The 24,267-nt window shown below is 33.2% G+C and overlaps 2 protein-coding genes across 2 annotated transcripts; both read right to left on the bottom strand.

Annotated features, from left to right (window-relative positions):
- Positions 1–95: 95 nt before the first annotated feature.
- On the bottom strand, positions 96–2,223 carry LOC122313696 (receptor kinase-like protein Xa21). Its single transcript, XM_043128876.1, has 2 exons — positions 1,141–2,223; positions 96–208 (listed from the first exon to the last, which is right to left on the bottom strand). The coding sequence occupies exons 1-2, from the start codon at positions 2,210–2,212 to the stop codon at positions 96–98; spliced, it is 1,185 nt and encodes a 394-aa protein (XP_042984810.1). The 5' UTR covers positions 2,213–2,223.
- Positions 2,224–2,679: 456 nt separating this feature from the next.
- LOC122313694 (LRR receptor-like serine/threonine-protein kinase EFR) lies at positions 2,680–4,065 on the bottom strand. The gene has a single exon (XM_043128875.1). It carries the CDS (start codon positions 4,063–4,065, stop codon positions 2,680–2,682), a length of 1,386 nt encoding a protein of 461 aa, XP_042984809.1.
- Positions 4,066–24,267: the final 20,202 nt, after the last annotated feature.

Below are 24,267 nucleotides of genomic sequence, written 5' to 3'. Positions count from 1 at the left end.
ATGACATATAACATGTACATATGACACTAGACAGTTTGACAGTTCAATGAAGTTATGATAGTGTTTACCATGCAGTACTAGGATTAAAGATGATATCAGATACCCCTGTTTCTGTTCTCAGAAAGTGACAGTTTGATTTTGTTAAGGTTGACAATCACATCTTTGATATCGATCCTTTCATTTGGCAACTCTTCAGAACACCTGAAGCCTAATTCCATGATGGAGGCAATAATACTTTGCAAAGCAATCGGGTCCCTTCCCTCTTCTATCATATTATACCATAGCTAAGTGTCTGCTTTGATAGACACTTTTCCTTCTGAACCATATTCTATCAATGCTCGCAAATTTCAAGAAGATCTTAAGTTAGTAAAATGATAGCCATTGGCGAAAAATAATTCTCATACTGTGGCTAAAAAGAAAAAGAAAAGTAGTTTACCTATGATATATGCGTGTGTATATATAACATATATATATATGTAATGATAATTCCTAACCGGTACTATACATTTGTGGTGCACATGTATCTAACCAACATTGACACCAGATTGCTTGAAACTATTTTCATTTATCTTATGAGATGAGTTTGATCTTTAGGTTGATAAAATGGACTATCTCCCAACCCGAACATAAATACAACTACAAATATGTGTTGCATTTGTATGTTTATTTAAGCTTGATTTTTAATTAATTTGTTTTGGTTTAGAGCAGTTGTGCATTGTGTACGTTTTCCTACAGCTTGCTGTAAAAGTGGACATGGAGTAGCAATAAGCTAAGCCAAATCAAAACCATGTTTACATTTTCAGTCAAATATTTTCCATCACGCTATTTTGGATAATGTGAATTCCAAAAGAAAGAAGAAAGATGCTACACACTACACAATTATCCTTCATACAAGTGTGTTTTTTAAGTTTCTATTTGATGTTTTGTAGATGATCACTAATTAACAATCAACACAGCATGCAATAATCCAATTAATGGCCAAGCAACAACGATTGATGTAAATCCTAGTTCTCCTGCATGTTCATATCAGTCTAATGACTATAAGATTGATATTACTAAAGTTAGACATTGTTGTTATTTATCGAATTATTTATTATTAGATTGCCTTAATTAATTGATAGTGAAATAGTCCCCACGTACCTGGTGCAATATAGCCAAGTGTACCAAGAGTTTTGGTTTGTGTTGCCTCTTTGCTTTCGATTAAGATCTTTGCAATGCCGAAGTCACCGACTTGTGCAATCATATCCTCATCCAAAAGGATATTACTGGGCTTCAAATCACAGTGCACTACGGGTTCTAATTGCCCATGGTGAAGGTAGTCCAATGCATATGCCACATCGAGCATAATGCTTATTCTTTGAAGAAGATTCAAGCAGTAGTTGTAAGAGTATAACCATCTTTCAAGGCTGCCATTCGACATGTATTGCAACACCAAAGCTCTGAACTCAGGGTTAGAGCATGTACTCACGACTTTAACAAGATTCATATGTCGGATAGTTCGTAACACATTGCATTCTACATCGAAGCTTTTGAAAGCATTTGCCGATTGTAAATTTAAAACTTTGATTGCAACAATTGTCCCGTCAGATAATGCTCCTTTGTACACAGAACCAAAACTTCCAGCGCCGAGCAAGTTGCTTTCACAGAAGTTGTTTGTCCCTTGAGAAATTTCTTGATATGATATCATTCTATGCTCCAAGCCAGGCAATTGATTAAGTGCACTTGAAACCTGCATGTTCCTTTCTCGACGTGCGCTGAGAATATAAAGCAGTGCTACAAAGATGAGGACTGAGACAATTGCAGGAACAATATATTTGAGCAAATTATGTTTCACCCTTGATCCTTGGGGATGTCTTGGACAAGTTGGAACTCCAAAAGTTAGATTCCCACAAAGTGCCTTGTTTCCAATAAATGATTCGGCTGTAAAGTTTACGGAAGGCCCACCTGATGGAATCTCTCCTGATAGCACGTTGAAAGACAAATTCAAATACTTAAGGTATGAAAGTGCCTCAAGCGACTTGGGAATTGCACCAGAGAGGTTGTTGAAAGAGACATTTAAAATATCCAAACCTTTCAAGTTTTCAGAAGATTCTAGAATGATGCCTTGAAATGAATTATTTGACAAGTCCAGGTACCTTAAGCTTTCAAATGCTCCGATGATGCTTGGAATATTTCCAGTAATTTGATTTTGTGATAGATCCATGTACTCCATAGTTCTACTTTTTTCTCATGTATGAAGATAAATATCCTCCAAGGGAATTCGACGATAGATTCAGAAACAACAGATTTTCCAGATTCCAGATACTTATAGGTATTGAAGAATTTAATTTGTTGGAATCAAGGTAAAGCATTTGCAGAAGACTGAGGTTTGAAAGGCAATTTGGGATGGGCCCAGATATTTGATTATTCGAGAGAACTAACTCTCCCTAGTTCCTTAATCGGCATAAGCTCTGTGGAATGAAGCCCCCAATCTTATTATTAGCAAGGTAAAGTCTCTGTAACTTCTCCATTCCCCCCAATGTGGACGGTATGTTCCCCATCAAATCATTACTCCATAAAATAAGTTCAGTCAAGCCGGTCAAGGAACCAATTTCGTTAGGAATATGACCCCTTATTTGGCTTCGAGATGCATAAATACGTTTAAGAAAAATCGAAAAGTTTCCAATGGATTTTGGAATCTTAATAGTCAGGGGATTTCCTTCTAGAATTGAGACTTTCCAAAACTCGACAATTAGTTAAGGATGAAATGAAATTTGGGTCTTGATCTCCATGCTCTCCTATCAGTTGATTATGATCCAAAGCTAGCTTTTGGAGGTATTTTAAGTTTCCAAGACTTCCGGGTATTGGTCCAGACAGTAAGTTCAAATCAAAATCGATTAGTGATAGTCTGGAACAATTTGAAAGATATGATGGGATACGACCACTAAGGTTATTGTGATGTAAAACCAGATTTTCAAGATTAGAGCAGCGTTGCCAGACATCTATCGGAATATTTCCAGACAAGAAATTGGAATCCATGAAAATAATTTGTAGAGATGAGCTGTTGAAAATTGCTTGTGATAATGCCCCTGTAAGATAATTGTTTTCTAAATTTAATGCATGCAAATTTGGAAGATGCCATATATCACTCGGAATACTTCCATAAAAGTTGTTTGTCTCCATTCCCAGCACTTGCAAGCTCGACAAGTTACCTATAAAAGAAGGTATACTACCAGTTAAGTTGTTGCCTCCAAGATATAGCCGTTCAAGCCTTTTTAAACTCTGAAAACCTTTTGGAAGTCTCCCTTCAAATTTATTGTATGATAGAGATAACTTTACGATCTCTCCACAGTGATTCATTTGTGTGGGGAGCCGACCACTGAATTCATTGAAGGGAAGATGAAGTCTTTGAAGATTAGGACAGCGACTGCAGAGATCCGTTGGAAGAGTTCCTGAGATCTGATTTTTTGTAATAGCAATCATGGATAGAGGAGATATGTTAAAGATGACAGAAGGTAAGGGTCCAACAAGGTTGTTATATTGCAAATCTAAAATCTCTAACGCCGATAGATTGCCGACAGAAGATGGAATTGCACCACTTAACATGTTTCCCCCAAGAGATAAATATGAAAGCTTGTGACATTGATGTAAACTCGGGGGGATGCTTCCTTCAAATTTGTTGAAATCCAACCAAAGTATTTTCAAGCGATGCAGACGACTGATCTCACTGGGTAGAAAACCAAAAAAGCTGTTGTTATGGAGGCGAAGTGTGACTATGAAAGAGAGGTTTCCAATTTGAGGAGACAGTGTGCCTTGGAGACCCATTTTCGAAAGATCTAAAGCTGTGACTCTTTGCCTGCGTCGACTGCATGAGACTCCAATCCAATTGCAGAAGTTTGTTGCAGTGGACCAGTTACGAGCCAAGACAGTTTCATTGGCACTGGAACTTAGTTGAGATTTAAAGGCAATGAGAGCAAATCGATCAGTAAAGTTGCTCGAAGATCGTACCAATTGGATAGTGCATAAGTGTGCTACTAGAAAAACCAAGAGCAAGAGATTGGACGGCTTCTCTATAATTAACAACATGACTGTGCACGAGATCAGAGATGGATAGAGTGAGAAACAGGTAGATGATCTCCAGTTTATAAAAAGAAGGCATGGGGGAACAATTGGGCGTGTGAAGCTCGCTTATATAGTGCATATCAATAAATAATGGCTAAATGGAGGGGGCAAATTGGAGATGCAATGAATTCCCATTTTTAACCAGACTCTTGGATGATGAAACATGCAAATAATTAGGTGTACCCTACAAGCCCAACTAGGTCAAGTTCTTTTTTCTTTTGTGATCATTTCCTCTTGTACAACAACTTGCTAGGATGCATCTTTTTTTTTATTTTTTTTCCTGATTTTTCGTGGAAATCTCTTATTTTCTCCTTGATGTTGACGGAGAGCAATTGGAACATAGACTCCCATCGTGTGCGTCGGGCCTAATTCTTAAGCCAATCGTCTTATTTTCTCCTTGAGGTTGATGGAGAGCGATTTGGAACATGGACTCCCATCGTGTACGTAGGGCCTAATGCCTAAGCCAATCGTCTTATTTCTCCTTGAGGTTGACGGAGGGCAATTTGGAACAAAGACTCCCATCGTGTATGTGGGGCCTAATTCCTACGCCAATCATCAATGAGTTCCTTAATTTGGATGCATGGCACTCTTGCCACCGAGTAACCTTAATATGGAATATTAAGAGAAGATGCGCAATATCTCATGGGAGAAGAATTAAGATATTGCAACGGATTACTTACTCTATACTGGCCGCCATCATCTCTTGTATTGTTTTGTTTTTTTTCTTCCTTTTCTTTTAGTCCAACTCATGGACAACCTAAACATGAGAACAAAAACTACATGAAACATGCAAATAATTACGCTACAAGCACAACTCAAGTTCTTTTTTTCTTTTGTCATCAGTTGCCCTTCTACAACAACTTGCTCGGATGCATCTTTTTTCTTCCTCATTTTTCGTGGAAATCTCTTATTTTCTTACTCTATACCCGCCATCATCTCGTCTTGTTTTTTTTTTTTTTTTTTTTGTTTTTTTTTTCTTCCCTTTATTTTAGCCCAACTCATGGACCACCTAAACATGAGAACAAACCCAATGTACCCTTGTTGTGCAAAATAGATGATATCTATTTAGTGTAAAGAATAAATATTTTAATTAATTCATTTGTTAATATTCTACGTATCTAAATGGGTTCATAGAATACAAGGTATTGTTTGTTTTCACAAATTATTTTATTTCATCTAATTATTATAACTTTTTCAAACACAATACAAAATACAATTACCAATTCAATTCTTTAAAATTTCAAAATAAAAATTATTTTCTAATAATATTTTGTTTAACTTTTATCTTATCTGTGTAACTAAATAATACCTAAAAAAATATCTCTGAATATTAGCGAAATGATTTGAATTAAGATGTTTAATTGAGTTTTAAAAAGATAAAGAGAAAAAGTAGAATAAAAATAATATAAAGTTAAAAAATTGTTTAAATATAACTTTTTAATACAATTTTTATTTTAAAATTTGAAAAATTTGAATTAATTTTTATGATTTGTTTAAAATTTAAAAAAATTTTACTGATTAGGTAATAATTAGATGATAAAATTTAAAATTAAAAATTAAAAAATATTTTATATTTAAAGAATATTTAAAATATATATATATATATATATATAAATATATCAGGATACTTGAAAATGTAATATTTGTATTTGGCAAGTAGCCATTAGCGAGGCATTATCCTACACCTGTCCTTGGGACAGATGGGTTATCCGCCCAATAGCTAGCAAAATGAGCAGATTGGGTGGGCGAGATAGGTTGAAAGGGCCTGCAGCCCTACTCTACCCAATAGATAACAAATTGGCACACTCAATATAAAAGAAGAATGCTTAAAAGTTCAATAAATTACATAGCACGCCAGCCGCCCATAACTTCTTTTTTTTTTTATTATTATTATTAATGTAGGTTCGTTTGTTTTGTAGCACTTCAGTCTCTTAATTCATTATTTTTATGTTTGAAACTGGCAGGAGTTGTAGTGTGCACAACTCGATTATATAGTAACATCCACGTATGAAGCCTAGTAAGTAATTACAACATATACATAGGACAGGCAGGATAGGGAAGACCCAATTCTCGTAATTAGACCCATCCACTTTTATCGACAAAATTTAAGCAATAATAGGTGGTGTTAAGGTTCTAGCAACAGGTATAGAAGTGAGATTTGCCATAAAAGATGGGGCGTGAGCACGAGGCTCTGGTATCATGAAAATAAATTAATAAAAGTGCTTTGGTTCAACGTAACCAAAATTGTGGTGCATATTAAAGATTGGGCTAAGTCAAGTGGTCTCGAAGATAGATTGATTTTGAATCAGGAAAATAGTGAAAAATTTAGTTTTAAAAGTGTTTATCGATTTTTTAAAGAGAGCAAAGGAGATAACACATGTGAAACTTCAGATGTAAGAAGACAAAACTCTCTATGGCCTGTTCTATAATGTATGTGCTATAGACGACCATTTAAGAGAGTGATTGGATGGATCCCTACTCCATCACCATGTGAGCCCTAATCGATCAATAAATAATCTAATGCCCTTGAACTTGGAACTATGTCATGAAATGAAAATTTGATATTACTATTTTAGCATGTTTTCTTTGCGCCACGTATGATACGGTCTCATGAAACATGTCTAGGAAAGCAGTCAAGTCAAATTGAATTGGCACGAATGTTTAGGAAAGATTGTTTGGATTATTACTTGTTATTTTATATCTCATAGCCCGGGCGATTGTGTCGTTTTGACACGATAAAATTATGAGCTGTTGAACCCAATGTTTCAAGTTTCATGTGATTGTAAATCTACACATGGATTTTGATGATAACAAATGAATTCAAAGAATAAATGAGTTTCAAGCTCAAGTTGTTCACACAATGGAATCAAGCACATCAAAGAACCAAGCATGAGCAAGAAGGGAACAAGTTCACATTAAAATTATAGAGTAATGTTGTAAATCTCTTCAAAATTTGAAATTAGGATTAATGTTCAAAATTAATATTTTATCATAAAGCATTAAAATACATTTTCCACATGTGCATGAATTTTTTTTGAAAATTAAATTTGAAAATTTTGAAAGATGATTGATTGTCATCTTTTGCATGTGCATGCCTTGATTAAAAGGTTGAACTTTGAAAATATTAAAGATGATTGATTGTCATCTTTCACATGTGCATGTTTTATTTGAATATTTTCAAAAGTGATTGATGCTTTTTTAGACTTATACAAAAGGTAGATGATTTTATTTGAAAAATTTGAAAAGTAAAATGTGCTCATTTTTTCATATGCAAAAAGTAAAAGATTAGGTTTGAATTTTTTTGAGAAGGAAAATGTGCTCATTTTGTCATATGCCAAAAGTAAAAAATTAGGTTTGATTTTTTTTGAAAAAGTGAATGACGTTGTCTTTAACAATTGAAAAAGAAGAACCTTTTATTTGAATTTTTTGAAAAAGTGAATGATGTTGTCTTTGACATATGAATCTTTTTAAATTTGAATATGAAGTCTCATATGCCTATAAATAGATCATTTGAGAGCTTCACATTTACAACACCAAGAGCATACAACATTCATTCAAAGCTTTCATTCTCTCTTCTCTAAGCATTGAGCATTAATCCTTGTTCATTTTTTAGAGATATAGTTTGCGCTGTATTGTTCTTATTTCACTCATTGAGGAGTGTTTTCTGATAACCTACCCACTATCAGTTTTTGTATCAGAAAAAGGGTGTGTATAACCATTGTGCGTGTAGAAAGTATTCTACACGGGGAATAGTTGAATGACCATGTGTAAGGTGATTGCAAGTGTAGATGATATTCTACACGGATCCTTTGTAGCGATGTTGTTCAAAGGTGTAATAGGTTTTTATTTCCACCTGAAGGAGGTTGAATAGTGAATTTGGGAATCCTCAAGGGGTAGCTTGAGGCGAGGACGTAGGCAGTGGGGCCGAACCTCGTTAACATACTGAGTTTGCTTCTCTATTATCCTTACTCTTTATATTTATTGTTATTTCATATTTTGTTTATATTTTATATTATATATTTGATTTATAATTGTTATTTTTTTAATACAACTCAATTCACCCCCCCTCTTGTATTAGTCATCTGGGTAACAATTGGTATCAGAGCTAGTTGACCTGTACTGTTCATACAGGCAGATCACTCATGGGAACTCTCGCTTGTGACTGTGTCACCGAAGCAAGACTCTTCGACCATGAGTGACGGTGCACCGGTAGAGACGGTGGCCGGCTAGTCTGGTAGATACAATTGTTAGGTGACATAGGTGCGGCCTATGATCAGTAACAATTGGTATCAGAGCTAAAAACTCTATTATAAGATTAACTATCTTTTGAGTTAAGATCTTATGGCTAACATTACAGCTTCATTTGGTGAAGGTCAATCTAGCAGTCGGCCTCCACTCTTTTGTGGAGATAATTACTCATTCTGGAAAGTTAGAATGAGAATATTTCTTCAGGCTCAAGGTAGAGAAATCTAGAAATATATTGTAAATGGACCTTATATTCCAACAAAAGTGGTTGATGGAGTAAAGGTCAAAAAGGAAGAAGAAGAGTTTGATCGTGAAGACGATAGACTTTATACTTTAAATTTAACTGCTATGAATTTATTATATAATACTCTTAATAGAAATGAGTTTAATAGAATAATGAATTGCGCTATGGCAAAGGAAATTTGGGATAACTTAGAAGTAACTTATGAAAGAATTTCGCAAGTCAAAGAATCAAAAATTTATATTCTTACTCATGAATATGAAATGTTTAAGATGAATGATGATGAATCTATTTCTAGTATGCACACTCGTTTTACTAACATCATAAACAGCTTGATAGCTCTTGGCAAAATTTATTCCAAGGTGAAGATAGTAAGAAAAATTCTCAACTCTTTACCAAAACGTTGGGAATCAAAAGTTACAACGATTCTTGAAGCTAGAGACCTCAAGAAGCTCAAAGTCAATGAACTCATCGGGTCACTTATCACCTATGAGTACACATTGAAAAAAGGAGAAGAAGAAGGAAAGCCAAAGAAGAGCTTAGCACTTAAAGCTGTTCCTCATGAAAGTGAAAGTGATGAAGATGAGGAAAATGACGATAAAGATGAAGAAGTTGCGATGATAACAAGAAGAATTCAGAGATTCTTGAAGAAAAATAGAATTCCTCCGAGGAAATCCTTCAAAAAGTTTTCCAAGAAAGATTCAGGTAAAAATGACACTTTAATTTGTTATAAATGCAATAAGCCTGCTCATATCAAGCCAGATTGTCCTCTGCTAAAGAAAGATCGAAACAAGGGCAATAAAGCAATGAAAGCTACATGGGATGATGATTCAAGTAGCTCAGATAGTGAAGCAAGCAATAAAGAATCAGCAAATCTTTGTCTTATGGCTAAAGATGACATTGAGGTAACAAATCTTGATAATATTGAAAATCCTTCATATGAAGAATTGTAAAATGTTTTAGAAGAGATTTATGAGGAATTTGAAAAATTAGGTATCAAATATACTGCTTTGAAAAAGAAAAATTATTCTTTAACAAACGAAATTGATATTTTAAGAAAAGAAAGTATCATTTTGAAAGATGAAAATCTTGAATTGAATAAGAAGAAAACCGATTTAGAAAATATTGTTGAAAACTTTACGAATAGAAAAAGAAATTTTGAAAAACTTCTTGGTAGTCAAAGATGTGTTTTTGACAAGGCAGGATTGGGATATATGCCAAAACAAAAATACAAACCTTATAAAAATTTCTTTGATAATCATTCTACATCAAAGACTAATATTCAAAATTCTTTTCATAAAAATAATTTTGTCAAAAAAGGATATTATTATAATCATTCAAGTTTTTCATATATGTCACATGCTATTTGTAATTTTGGTAATAGAAATGGTCATAATTATCATACTTGTCCTATTAGAAGAAATCATACAATGACTATTAGGGCCATATGGGTACCTAAAAATCTTGTTTCTTCTAATACTAATAAATAAAGGACCCAAAGAACTTGGGTACCAAGAAAAATCATTTTCCTTATTTTTATAGGTATGCATGAAGTCATCCACAAGCAAAAATAAGTAGTTTTTAGATAGTGGATGTTCAAGACACATGACGGGAGACAAGACTAAGTTCTTTGATCCTAGATCTAAAGAAGAAGGACACGTGACATTTAGAGACAACTCGAAAGGGAAGATCGTGGGAATAGGTAAAATTGGTAATGAATCTTCTCTCATAATTGAAGATGTTCTACTTGTTGAAGGTTTAAAACATAATCTTTTAAGCATAAGTCAATTATGTGATAAATGATTTACAGTTACTTTCAAAATGGATAAATGCATTATTTTGAATGATCATGATTGTAATATTTGTTTTATTGCTTTTAGAAATAATAATGTTTATACAATCGATTTTGAAGAAATTACCTCACAAGATGCTATTTGCTTTTCAGCTCAAAATGAAACTAGTTGGCTATGACATAAAAGATTAGGTCATGCCAATATGGAACTTATTTCCAAACTTTCAAAAAATGATCTTGTGAGAGGTTTACCAAAAACAAATTTTCTTAAAGACAAAATTTGTGATGCATGTCAATTTGGTAAACAAACAAAAACTTCTTTTAAAACTAAGAAACATATTTCCACTACTAGACCATTGCAACTGATACACATGGATCTTTTTGGACCAAATAGAGTTGCAAATCTAGGAGGAAAATATTATACATTTGTTATTATTGATGATTTCTCTAGCTAGATATACTTGAGTCATCTTTCTTGCTCATAAAGATAAGGCACATAATGCTTTTACCAAGTTATGCAAGAGAATTCAAAATGAAAAGGGCTATACTATTTCAAGTATCCGAAATGATAGGGGAAAAGAGTTTGTTAATAAAAATATTGAAACATTTTGTGATGAAAACGGTTTTCTGCATAATTTTTCTGCTCCTCGAACTCCTCAACAAAATGGGGTAGTAGAGAGGAAAAATAGATCTCTTCAAGAGATGGCAAGAACAATACTCAATGAGAACAACTTGCCTAGTTATTTTTGGGCCGAAGCGGTAAGTACTGCATGTTATGTTATAAATAGAGTTATGTTAAGGTCTAAGTTAGATAAAACCCCTATGAGCTTTGGAATGAGAAAAAACCCAACATTGGTTACTTTCATGTATTTGGATGCAAATGTTTTATTTTGAGTGACAGGGATAATTTAGGCAAGTCTGATACAAAATCTGATGATTGTATCTTTCTCGGGTATTCTACTAATAGTAAAGCTTATAGAGTATTCAATAAAAAGACTTTGACTGTACAAGAATCTATGCATGTAGTATTTGATGAATCTAATTCTCCACTCTCCAAGAAATCTATTGATGAAGAAACAGAAGGTATAAATAACACAGAAAGTCTCAATCTCAACAAAGAGAAAACAATAGAGGAAGTTCAACATGGAGCCATCAGGAAAGATCATCAAAATTTAATACAAGATGCAACCAAACAGTGAAAATTTGTGAAAGATCATCCAGTAGAACAAATTTTGGGAGAACCTTCACAAGGTGTAAGTACTCAATCATCTCTTAGAAATATTTACAATCATACTGCTTTTCTATCTCAAATTGAACCCAAAAATATTGATGACGCACTTCTTGATGAATCTTGGATTCTAGCTATGCAAGAAGAGTTGAATCAATTTGAAAGAAATGATGTTTGGACATTTGTTCCTAGACCCAAAAATCATACTATTATTGGAACAAAATGGGTTTTTAGAAACAAGAAAGATGAATCTGGAGTCATTACTAGAAATAAGGCTCGACTTGTAGCCCAAGGTTTTAATCAAGAAGAAGGAATCGATTATGATGAGACATATGCACTTGTCGCAAGATTAGAAGCTATTCGAATGCTACTTGCATATGCTTGTTATAAAGATTTCAAACTTTTTCAAATGGATATTAAAAGTGCTTTCTTAAATGGTTTTATAAATGAAGAGGTATATGTTGAGCAACCTCCAGGTTTTGAAAATCATATTTCCCCAAATCATGTTTTCAAACTCACAAAAGCATTATATGGACTTAAACAAGCTCCTAGAGCTTGGTACGAGAAACTTAGTGGTTTCTTGATTGAAAAAGGTTTTTCAAGAGAAAAAATCGACACAACTCTTTTCATTAAATATGAAAATGATGATATTTTTTTGATTCAGATTTATGTTGATGATATAATATTCGGTGCTACTAATGAAAATATGTGTCAAGTTTTTGCTAAGACTATGCAGGAAGAATTTGAGCTGAGCATGATGGGAGAACTTACATTCTTTCTCGGATTACAAATTAAGCAAATAAAAAGTGGGACATTCATCAATCAATCAAAATATATTAAGAAATTACTGAAGAAGTTTGGGATGGAAAATGCTAAGGAAATTGGAACACCAATGAGCCCATCAACTAAACTTGATAAAGATGAATCCGGTAAGTCAGTTGACTCGAAGATATATCGAGGTATGATTGGTAGCTTATTATATTTAACAGCCAGTAGACCAGATATTATGTTTAGTGTGTGCTTATGTGCACGCTTTCAATCATCTCCAAAAGAATCACATTTAATTGCAGTTAAGCGCATTTTTAGATATCTTAGTGGTACAATTAACCTAGGGTTATGGTACCCTAAGCACACATCTTTCGATCTAATCAGTTACACAGATGCAGATTATGCTGGCTGTAAAATAGATCGAAAAAGTACTAGTGGAGCATGTCATTTCTTAGGTCATGCACTAGTTTCCTAATTTAGTAAACGACAAAATTCTGTTGCACTATCTACTGCTGAGGCAGAATATGTTGCTACGGGTAGTTGTTGTGCTCAAGTTCTCTACATGAAGCAACAGCTTGAAGATTTTAAACTCATGTATAATCACATTCCAATCAAATGTGATAATACAAGTGCTATAGATCTTTCAAAGAATCCAATACAACATTCTAGAACTGAGCATATTGAAATAAGGTATCATTTTCTTCGAGATTATGTGCAAAAAGACGATATAATATTAGAGTTCACAAATATACACGATCAGTTAGCAGATATTTTCACAAAACCTTTACCAAAAGATAGATTATGTATGATCAGAAGAGAAATAGGTATGATGCATGCTATGAATATCTCTTAAAAGATAGACCAGAGTCAATAAAAATAGAGATAGATTTTTTAAATACTTTTACATAAACTTGAGATTCTTAGCCTCATATTTGAGACGCTCATTCTCTTCATACAATATCATGTCATTCTTATCCATGGGAACCGGCAAGCGGAATGAAGAATCTAATAAAGATTTCAACTGTTTATTCTTCTGCCGAATGATTCATTCCCTTGTGTGAGACTCTTGAACAATTCGTTGAAGTACAACAATTTGTTCTTTAAGTTTTTCAACTTCATGATTTTTGGCTTGTAGCCGCTGAGAAAAAGCAACAATAGAGGAAGAGTAGCGAGTCCCAAGACTCACCAAGTCATAAATAGCATCAGAATCTGACTTATTAGTCAGATTATTATTTTCCTGCTGCAACATGGCACCAATGACAGCTGGAGAAAGGACAGGAGGTTGAGATGTAGAATGCCTCATGGATGGATCTAGAGAAATGTTAGAAGAATGAGCCATTGAGAAAAGAATAGAAGGCTTAAAACGAGAATGTTGAAGGAATGCAGATGAGTTATAGAGATGAGAAGAAAACTTGATGCGGATTGGATGAACTCCAGGACAGATTTTATAGAGATAACATAAAGAACAAGACAAGCTATCATCCAAGTCAAAGAGCAATGTATTTTTTCACGATCGGTGAAAATGACATTTTTTTAGAAACTCGGAGCCTTCAATCTCGTTTGTCAACAACATCAGTCGATTTTTTCAAATCTCCAGCCGCACTTGTCGGGTCACGGATGGATGAAATTTATTTATTTATTTTTTTTAACTATCTACAGTGTCTACTAACGCACTGTTTTCTTCAGGTCTATTTACTTGCTGCTGATCCTTTTTAATGATGCCAAAAGGGGGAGAAGTTTTAGACTAGAACATTAACGTTGTATAAATTGCTAAACTTGTTATATATGCTTGGAATTATATTTATAATTTTGCTTGAAAAACTAACGCATATTTTTAGGGGGAGCTTAAGTATTAATACAGGTTTCAAGTTCTATCAAGTATTTGTCATCATCAAAAAGGGGAAGATTGTTGAACCCAAGGTTTCAAGTTTCATGTGATTGTAAATCTACACATGGATTTTGATGATAACAAATGAATTCAAAGAATAAAGGAGTTTCAAGCTCAAGTTGTTCACACAATGGAATCAAGCACATCAAAGAACCAAGCATGAGTAAGAAGGAAACAAGTTCACATTAAAATTATAGAGTAATGTTGTAAATCTCTTCAAAATTCGAAATTAGGATTAATGCTCAAAATTAATATTTTATCATAAAGCATTAAAATACATTTTCCACATGTGCATGAATTTTTTTTGAAAATTAAATTTGAAAATTTTGAAAGATGATTGATTGTCATCTTTTGCATGTGCATACCTTGATTAAAAGGTTGAACTTTGAAAATATTAAAGATGATTGATTGTCATCTTTCACATGTACATGTTTTATTTGAATATTTTCAAAAGTGATTGATGCTTTTTTAGACTTATATAAAAGGTAGATGATTTTATTTGAAAAATTTGAAAAGTAAAGTGTGCTCATTTTGTCATATGCAAAAAGTAAAAGATTAGGTTTGAATTTTTTTGAAAAGGAAAATGTGCTCATTTTGTCATATGCTAAAAGTAAAAGATTAGGTTTGATTTTTTTTGAAAAAGTGAATGATATTGTCTTTGACAATTGAAAAAGAAGAACCTTTTATTTGAATTTTTTGAAAAAGTGAATGATGTTGTCTTTGACATGTGAATCTTTTTAAATTTGAATATGAAGTCTCATATGCCTATAAATAGATCATTTCAGAGCTTCACATTTACAACACCAAGAGCATACAACATTCATTCAAAACTTTCATTCTCTCTTCTCTAAGCATTGAGCATTAATCCTTGTTCATTTTGAGAAATATAGTTTGCGTTGTATTGTTCTTATTTCACTCATTGAGGAGTGTTTTCTGATAACCTACCCACTATCAGCTTTTGTATCAGAAAAAATGTGTGTATAACCCTTGTGCGTGTAGAAAGTATTTTACACGGGGAATAGTTGAATCACCACGTGTAAGGTGATTGCAAGTGTAGAGGGTGTTCTACACGGATCCTTTGTAGCGGTGTTGTTCGAAGGTGTAATAGGTTTTTATCTCCACCTGAATGAGGTTGAATAGTGAATTTGGGAATCCTCAAGGGGTAGCTTGAGGCGAGGACGTAGGCAGTGGGGCCGAACCTCGTTAACATACTGAGTTTGCTTCTCTCTTACCCTTACTCTTTATATTTATTGTTATTTCATATTTTGTTTATATTTTATATTATATATTTGATTTATAATTGTTATTTTTTTAATACAACTCAATTCAACCCCCCTCTTATGTTAGTCATCTGGGCAACATGAGCATATTATATGATATGAGGTCAAAAATTGCTTTGAGTTATAACCTTGTGAGTGATTAAAGACACTTGATCTAGTGAGATCAAATAATCTGGGGAATAGACAAGATATAATGAGTGATGTACTATGTTAGTATGATAGTGACTTAATATAGTACTCCTACCCTTTGTCTTCTCGTCAGGTAGCACGTTTCATTTTCTGTATGAGAGATAATTGATTGAGAGAACATGATGAGATTGTTAATGGACATAACGTCCATAGTGGACAAGTGGGAGATGTTGGTAATGGGTAAATCCCATGACCAAGTTGTGTCCACTACTCCAAATAGGTGAGAAAGTTATTTGTTAACTCCCCACCACTGTCATAACTTTAAGGGAAGTTATTTAACTTCCTCATTTTCAGGAAAGTTAATTAACTTCCAGATGTGAAAACTCTTTTAAATAGAGAGCACGTGTGACGCCCCCAAATTCCGTTTGGGATCGGACGGACATTTGAAGCGTCGAGACATGCAACACAAGGTTACCTGCCCCCGTTCATGACATATAAGATGCAATAATTCTAACATGCATCTAACATTATGCAATATTCGCAGCGGATAATTTTTTTCTTTAGCAATACTATGCACCAAACTGAAAATATCCCAATACTTAAAACATACTTCATACATAAAGATTCATTGAATAACTAAGATCACAGCACTATTCCAAAATAGTTATGATCCAATAGTACTAGAGATGCAACTCCATCGTACAAGTAGTAATTTAACTACTATATTAACATTAACGACGCACCGTCGTTCAGTCGACTGTGTCTAGTTGGTCAGCTCCTGATCCTCCTTCAGGTCCTGTAACAAGATCTACCATTCTGGGGGAATGGTAGTTGGGACTACCACAGTGAGATTTGATTACAAATCTCAGCAAGTTAACAAAAAACTTCCATACAAACTAATGATGCATGGATGACAGTAAAAGCATAAATGCATAATCAAATTCATAAGTAATTAAAGAATAACTTAGCGTACAACATAGCATAATTGACATAACTTAAATTGAAACATGAACTGAACTTGACTTAGCATGAACTTGCTCTGAAACTTGAATTAACATGAAAAATACATACTCCACAGTTGTTGTGACCCCATGTATTCTACGTGTAAATACATACTCCACAGTTGTTGTGGCCCCATGTATTCTACACAAACTTGACTTAACATTAAAAATACATACTCCACAGTTGTTGTGGCTCCATGTATTCTACACAAACTTGACTTAACATGAAAAATACATACTCCACAGTTGTTGTGGCCCCATGTATTTTATGCATCACAATTGTAGTTAAATACATACTCCACAGTTGTTGTGGCCCCATGTATTCTACACAAACTTGACTTAACATTTAAAAATACATACTCCACAGTTGTTGTGGCCCCATGTATTCTATACATCACTATGCAGTTAAATACATACTCCACAGTTGTTGTGGCCCCATGTATTCTATATAAACTGAATATACTCAAGATGAAACGTGACTGGAATATGAAAGGACTGAAGCCCTGACGTAACATAACGTGACTTGAACATAATTTGAAATACATAACCAACTTGAGATAGTAACATTTCGTAACATGGCATAACATATAACAGACAACATATTTAGCATGACATATTTGTAATGTATAGTAATACATGACAGAATATATTGTATAACAGATAAAAATTGATGACATAATAAATTCTGTATAATAGACAATTACATGATAACTTGGCATGGCATGACATATATGATAACATACATACATACACTGTAATTCTTTTACTTAGCACACATACACAGTAGACTGCTAGTAAGTTAAAAGCTAACTTACTTCGATCTCCGCGTTTCTTATAAAACTTCAAGTGCGATCACGAGGAACTGTAATTAGTGATTCTAAAAGTTAGAACTAAATCATTAATAATTTGAAATATGGAAAATACTAACTTAAAGAGTAAAATTTTCATTTTACTCTCTACATGTTGGAAAATGACCGTTTTACCCATAACTTAAGGATTTTGTATACTAATTCGAAAAGTTTCCAAAATTTACATTCCTCATGTAAATTTTGTTCTAAACTTAAATATCAACTCAGAAAAATTTAAAACAAAACATAACTATGGAAAACACACTATGGCCGAAACATCCATAGACCATTTCCCTTGATTTTTGTTGCAATTCCTTCCAACTTCAAAACTCATGCTTAAACCAAAATTTTGCAACAAACATCTTCCAATTCTAAGTTCAAAACCATACTTAAAAACATCCATTTAGAAAAAGCTAATAATTAACACCAAACTTTTTTGTAAAAAGATCCAAGCACTTGAATCACAAGTTTTGACCTTAAATCAAAACATCTCCAAGAATTTCAAAAATCAAATCTTACTTCTAACATATTCATAATATCATCCTAACATCAACCATGCTTTAAATCATCGAACTAAAGTCACCAAAATCACAAAATAACATTTGGAGTTTTTGGTTTTACACTTAGTCCAAAAACAGAAACTTTTTCCTCAACTAGTTTTGATAAATCTCTTGATCTATGACTTATAATTATATGATCTTCAAACCAAACCATCACATGGTTTAAAAAGATGTCCTAAAACATATATAAGCTTCTAATTCAAGATCACATGGTTAGAAATTAACCAAAACATAAATTTAGCCAAGAATATCCACACTTTGGCTTATTTGAATATCTCTTTGCATAAAATTTCATATCTTTGAAACTAACATCAAATATTTTCAAACTAATAATATAACATGTATATAAGATACTTAGGATCCTCCAATAAAATTATTAAAGTCATTAAAATAGGTTTAGACCACCAAAGAGTTAAACTTTCTCAAAGCAGAAACTGTTTTTCCTCTTCCAGTTTCTAAGTTTCTAAATCTAAGAAAATATTTCATCAAAACCTTTAATCATACAAAAATCCTCAACCAATAGTCATATATACATGTTAAAAATACTCCATAAAAATTTCGGACCAATATCTATCCATTAGCTTGGCCAAAAACTCCAAACTATAACATACTCTCCAGATTCACGCCTAGAATGACCTTTCCATGGTTAAAAATACTTTTGACCAACCAAATGACCATGGAATGATACGAAAAATACATCTACAGAAACTAGACTCAAAGAGGAACAACTTATATGAAGGAGACTTTATGATAAAACACTTACAAAAGCTTCGAAATGGGTGTGCAAAAGAACTCCTAAAAACTGTCCGAGAGAGAGTGTTTGGTATTCTTTCAATGGAAAGCATAAATGAAGATAATTTCGTGGGGAGGGGTGGCTGGAGATACTTGTGGATAAGATATGGAAGAGATGAGGCTGGAGTGAGAGTTAAGTATAGGACTCTCTTACCCGAAGTGAGAGTTAAGTGTAGGACTCTCTTACCGGAGTGAGAGTGGAGTGTAGGACTCTCTTACCTAATAATATTTACAAAAATCAACTCAAGATATTTTTACCTAATAATATCTACGAAATTAGCTTAAAATATTTTCTAAATGTGGAGTAGACTTGGAAGAGTAAGGTGGTTAAAATCTTTCCATGTGTATTTTAAATCTATATTCTTAAGATATTTTCCAAATGTGTATTTTGCTTAGGTGTCATGATCTCACACCTTGATTTCCTTCACAATTCCATCTAATGGTTTCTCTTTGTGCTAAGTATCTAATACTATTCATTATGTGTGGTTAAGATCTTGCCAAGTATCCAAATAAAATTTCGCTAACCTAATTTGGACATTTCACATTGTGATTTTGAAAACACTGCGTTTAGTACGTTTACCGAGACTACTATTCACTCCAAAAATAAACGTAATAAACTTAGTACTGAAAAATCATAAATATTCAATTAAGCCTAGTGGTGTAGACTATAATGTATTCTGACACTTCTAACTATCTCAAATAATTAAAATCGCATTTCTGGCACCATAGTGAGTGATAACACTAACTATGTTGACAGGCTAAAACCTATGCGATTAGTCGATTCGTGTAAACTTACAGAATTTTCACGAGGTTCTTAAGGTCAAAAGAAATTCCACAATTGAATTTCTAGCGGGCTGTTACAGCACGTACATTTTATTTGTGTAGAAAAAGTTTAAGAAAAACTCTCGTTTCTCTCTACATTTTCCTAGAGAAACCATCTAGATATCTTGATTTTGAAGTGTGGAATTATTTAGGAGACTCTACTAGCCTCCTAAGTGACGTAGAAGTGCAAACGACTCAGTGACGTTGGCCATAAGACGAGCAAAAGATCCTTGAGGTAATTCAATTTAACCTTATTTAACATTCATAAATTAGATGGGAGACAATGGGGGGATAAAAAAATTTGATGGCATTGAAAATCCATGCATGCATGCAGCACTCTAGCATCAACAATGACAAAAATGAGATGGAGTGAATGCTACCTTTGCGGAACAGTACCTCGAAGAGAGCCAAGTTGAGTTTTTGATGATGTTGCAGTACTGAAGAATAATGGTACTTTGATCAATCTCTAGAGACTATAATTGCTACATTGACTGTATCTAGCAAAATGCGACTCATGATATGAGAAAATTCTTAAGCTTAATGCTGAATGGTAATGCCATTAACGGAATTATACCTTGGAAGGCCGGTTATAAGCAAGGTGCCCTTGATGTAGGTTTGTGATAGCTCATGAAGAACTTTGTATTTGGGCGTCCTAATGTAAAAGAAATCCTACCTCATCTTGTAGGATCGGAAGAGCATTTTAGCTCACAATATTATGGTTATTATATGTTAATGAAGATTAATTAGTTGGGTCAAAGAAAAACACTCATTTCTTGGGTTACTACAGAGTAACAACTAACAATGAAGCATTTCGTTATTAGAGTCGTGGCGCCAACATGGTGTACGTTGAATTTCACACACGAGCGTCATGTGCATTTTGGGATTGCAACTACTTATTTCTTTGAAAAATGTTATTTCTTAATATTTTAACTATTATTTATGCCGGGTAGAATAAAAATTAATTTGATGGCTAGTTAATCAATAAAAGCTAGGAATTTAGATTAATTGAGAAAAGATGTGAAACAGAAAAAAAAAACTCTGAGAATAGAGTTTATAATTCATAAAAGTCGAAAAGCTGGTTGTGGGACCCACAAGCTGTGTTCAAATAGTTAAAAAAATTCAAGATTTTAAGAATTTTGTCCAAAAAGGAAAAATCTCAATTATTCCATAAAAATGAAACATGTAATAAAATAAGTATCTCGCATAAAATATGGTCCAAAGTGGAATAAGAATTATCTTTAAAAGTGACGGCGAAACATTATCTTAAAAAGAAAAAAAAACTTAAATTAAAATTTTGAAAAGTGAAATGGCTGGTTTGGGATCAAAATAAGGACCACCAAGCATGGCTTGGGGACCACAACGTGGACACTGAAAAGAAATTTTCAAATTGAGGTCATATGCACAATTCTATTACTAGTAGCCAAACTTATGAATAAAATATTAACATGTGCACAATAGTGCCCCAATCTAAGCAATCTCTCATTTTTTCTACTATAGTCAAGCATTGTCAATGTATAATTTGTCAATTCAACATCATTAGTATAACAGCCTGCTAGAAATTAAATTGTAAAGTTTCTATTAGTTTTAGGAACCTCATGAAGACTGTATAAGTTTTCACGAATCCATTAATCGTAAAGGTTCTAGTCTAACTATATAGTTAGTGTTATTATTTACTATAGTGTCAGAAGTGTGTTTTTGATTATTAGAGATAGTTAGAAGTGTTAAAATATATTATGGTTTGTGTCATTAGACTCGATGGGTTATTTAAAGTCTTATGGTGCAATAACTCTTTTTCATATTTTCGAACGAAACGTCTGTTCAAAACTGTAGATATTATTGGATAAAAATATCTTAAGTTAATTTTGTGGATATTATTGGATAAAAATATCTTAAGCTAATTTTTGTAAATATTATCGGGTAAGAGATTTTTACACTTAACTCTCACTTTAGGTAAAAGAGACATATACTCAACTCTCACTCCAGCCTTATCTTTTCCATATCTCATCCATAAGTATCTACAGCCACCCCCCCACGAAATTATCTTCATTTACACTTTCCATTGAAAGAATATCAAACACTCTCTCTCGGACAACTTTTAGGTGTTCTTTTGTACGCCCATTTCGAAACTTTTTTTTTCGTGATCGCGCTTGAGATTTTATAAGAAACGTAAATCGAGGTAAGTTAACTTTTAACTTACTAGCAGTCTACTGTGTATGTGCTAAGTAAAGAAACTACAGTGTATGTATGTGTGTTATCATATATGTCATGCCATGCCAAGTCATCACGTAATTGTCTGTTATACAAAATTTATTCTGTCATCAGTTTTTATCTATTACATAATATATTCTGTTATGTATTTCTGTACATTACAAGTACATCATGCTAAGTATGCCTCTATTATATGTATGTCAAATTATGTAATATTCACTGTTGCAAGTATGTCATGTTAAATATGTTGTCTATTATATGTTATGCCATGTTACGAAATGTTTCTATTTCAAGTTGGTCATGTATTTCAAGTTCTATTCAAGTCACGTTATGTTATGTCAGGGTTTCAGTCATTTCGTATTCCAGTCACATTTCATTTTGAGTTACATTTAGTTTCGTAGAGTCCACAACAACTGTGGCACACGAAATATGGGGTCACAGCAATTGTGACATATACACTACGTGAGACACAGCAATTGTGACACGTAGAATACGTGGGGCCTCAACAACTGTGAAGTATGTATTTTAACTGCATTGTGACGCGTAAAATACATAGGGCCACAACAACTGTGGAGTATGTATTTAACTGCATTGTGACGTGTAAAATATATTGGGCCACAACAACTATAGAGTATATATTTACACGTAGAATACATGGGGCCACAACAACTGTGGAGTATGTATTTAACTGCATTGTGATGTATAGAATACATGGGGCCACAACAATTGTAGAGTATGTATTTACACGTAGAATACATAAGGCCACAACAACTGTGAAATATGTATTTTTCGTGTTAAGTCAAGTTTAAGAACAAGTTCATATTAAGTCAAGTTTCAGATCAAGTTCATGTCAAGTCAAGTTCAGTTCACGTTTCAATTTAAGTTATGTCAATTATGCTATGTTGTACGTCAATTTATGCTTTAATTACTTATGAATTTGATTATACATTCATGTTTTTACTGTCATCCATGCATCATTAGCCTGTGTGGAAGTTTTTTGTTAACTTACTGAGATTTGTAATCAAATCTCACTGTGGTAGTCCCAACTACCATTCCTTCCAAATGGTAGATCTTGTTACAGGACCTGAAGGAGAATCAGGATGTTGAACCCAAGATTTCAAGTTTCATGTGATTATAAATTTACACATGGATTTTGATGATAACAAATGAATTCAAAGAATAAAGGAGTTTCAAACTCAAGTTGTCCATACAATGGAGTCAAGCACATCAAAGAACCAAGCATGAGAAAGAAAGAAACAAATTCACATTACAGTCATAGAGTAATATTGTAAATCTCTTAAAATTCGAAATTAGGATTAATGCTCAAAATTAATATTTTATCATAAAGCATTAAAATACATTTTTCACATGTGTATGAATATTTTTGAAAATTAAATTTGAAAATTTTGAAAGATGATTGATTGCCATCTTTTACATGTGCATGCCTTGATTAAAGGGTTGAACTTTGAAAATATTAAAGATGATTGATTGTCATCTTTTACATGTGCATGCCTTGATTAAAGGGTTGAACTTTGAAAATATTAAAGATGATTGATTGTCATCTTTCACATGTGCATGTTTTATTTGAATATTTTCAAAAGTGATTGATGCTTTTTTAGACTTATACAAAAGGTAGATGATTTTGTTTGAATTTTTTGAAAAGTAAAGTGTGCTCCTTTTATCATATACAAAAAGTAAAAGATTAGGTTTGAATTTTTTGAAAAAGAAAGTGTGCTCCTTTTGTCATATGCAAAAAGTAAAAGATTAGATTTGAATTTTTTGAAAGGGAAAGTGTGCTCCTTTTGTCATATGCCAAAAGTAAAAGATTAGGTTTGATTTTTTTGAAAAAGTGAATGATGTTGTCTTTGACATGTGAATCTTTTTAAATTTGAATATGAAGTCTCATATGCCTATAAATAGATCATCTGAGAGCTTCACATACACAACATCTAGAGCATACAACATTCATTCAAAACTTTCATTCTCTCTTCCCTAAGCATTGAGCCTTAATCCTTATTCATTTTGAGAGATATAGTTTGTGCTGTATTGTTCTTATTTTACTCATTGAGGAGTGTTTTCTGATAACCTACCCACTATCAGCTTTTGTATCAGAAAAAGGGTGTGTATAACCCTTGTGCGTGTAGAAAGTATTCTACACGGGGAATAGTTGAATCACTACGTGTAAAGTGATTGTAAGTGTAGAGGATTTTCTACATGGATCTTTTGTAGCGGTATTGTTCAAAGGTGTAATAGATTTCTATCTCCACCAGAAAGAGGTTGAATAGTGAATTTGGGAATCCTCAAGGGGTAGCTTGAGGCGAAGACATAGGCAGTGGGGCCGAACCTCGTTAACATACTGAGTTC

This window comes from Carya illinoinensis, chromosome 6 (genome assembly GCF_018687715.1).
Source record: "Carya illinoinensis cultivar Pawnee chromosome 6, C.illinoinensisPawnee_v1, whole genome shotgun sequence".
In the NCBI taxonomy this organism is placed as follows: Eukaryota; Viridiplantae; Streptophyta; class Magnoliopsida; order Fagales; family Juglandaceae; genus Carya; species Carya illinoinensis.
This window is presented reverse-complemented; position numbering and strand designations above follow the sequence as displayed.

Bases quoted from the DNA above. Each gene is read 5' to 3' on its own strand.
- LOC122313696 (XM_043128876.1), bottom strand. From the start codon at position 2,212: ATGGAGTACATGGATCTATCACAAAATCAAATTACTGGAAATATTCCA. The intron at 209-1,140 runs GTACGTGGGGAC...TCATGGAATTAG, and splicing joins ACTTGGCTATATTGCACCAG to GCTTCAGGTGTTCTGAAGAG.
- LOC122313694 (XM_043128875.1), bottom strand. From the start codon at position 4,065: ATGTTGTTAATTATAGAGAAGCCGTCCAATCTCTTGCTCTTGGTTTTT.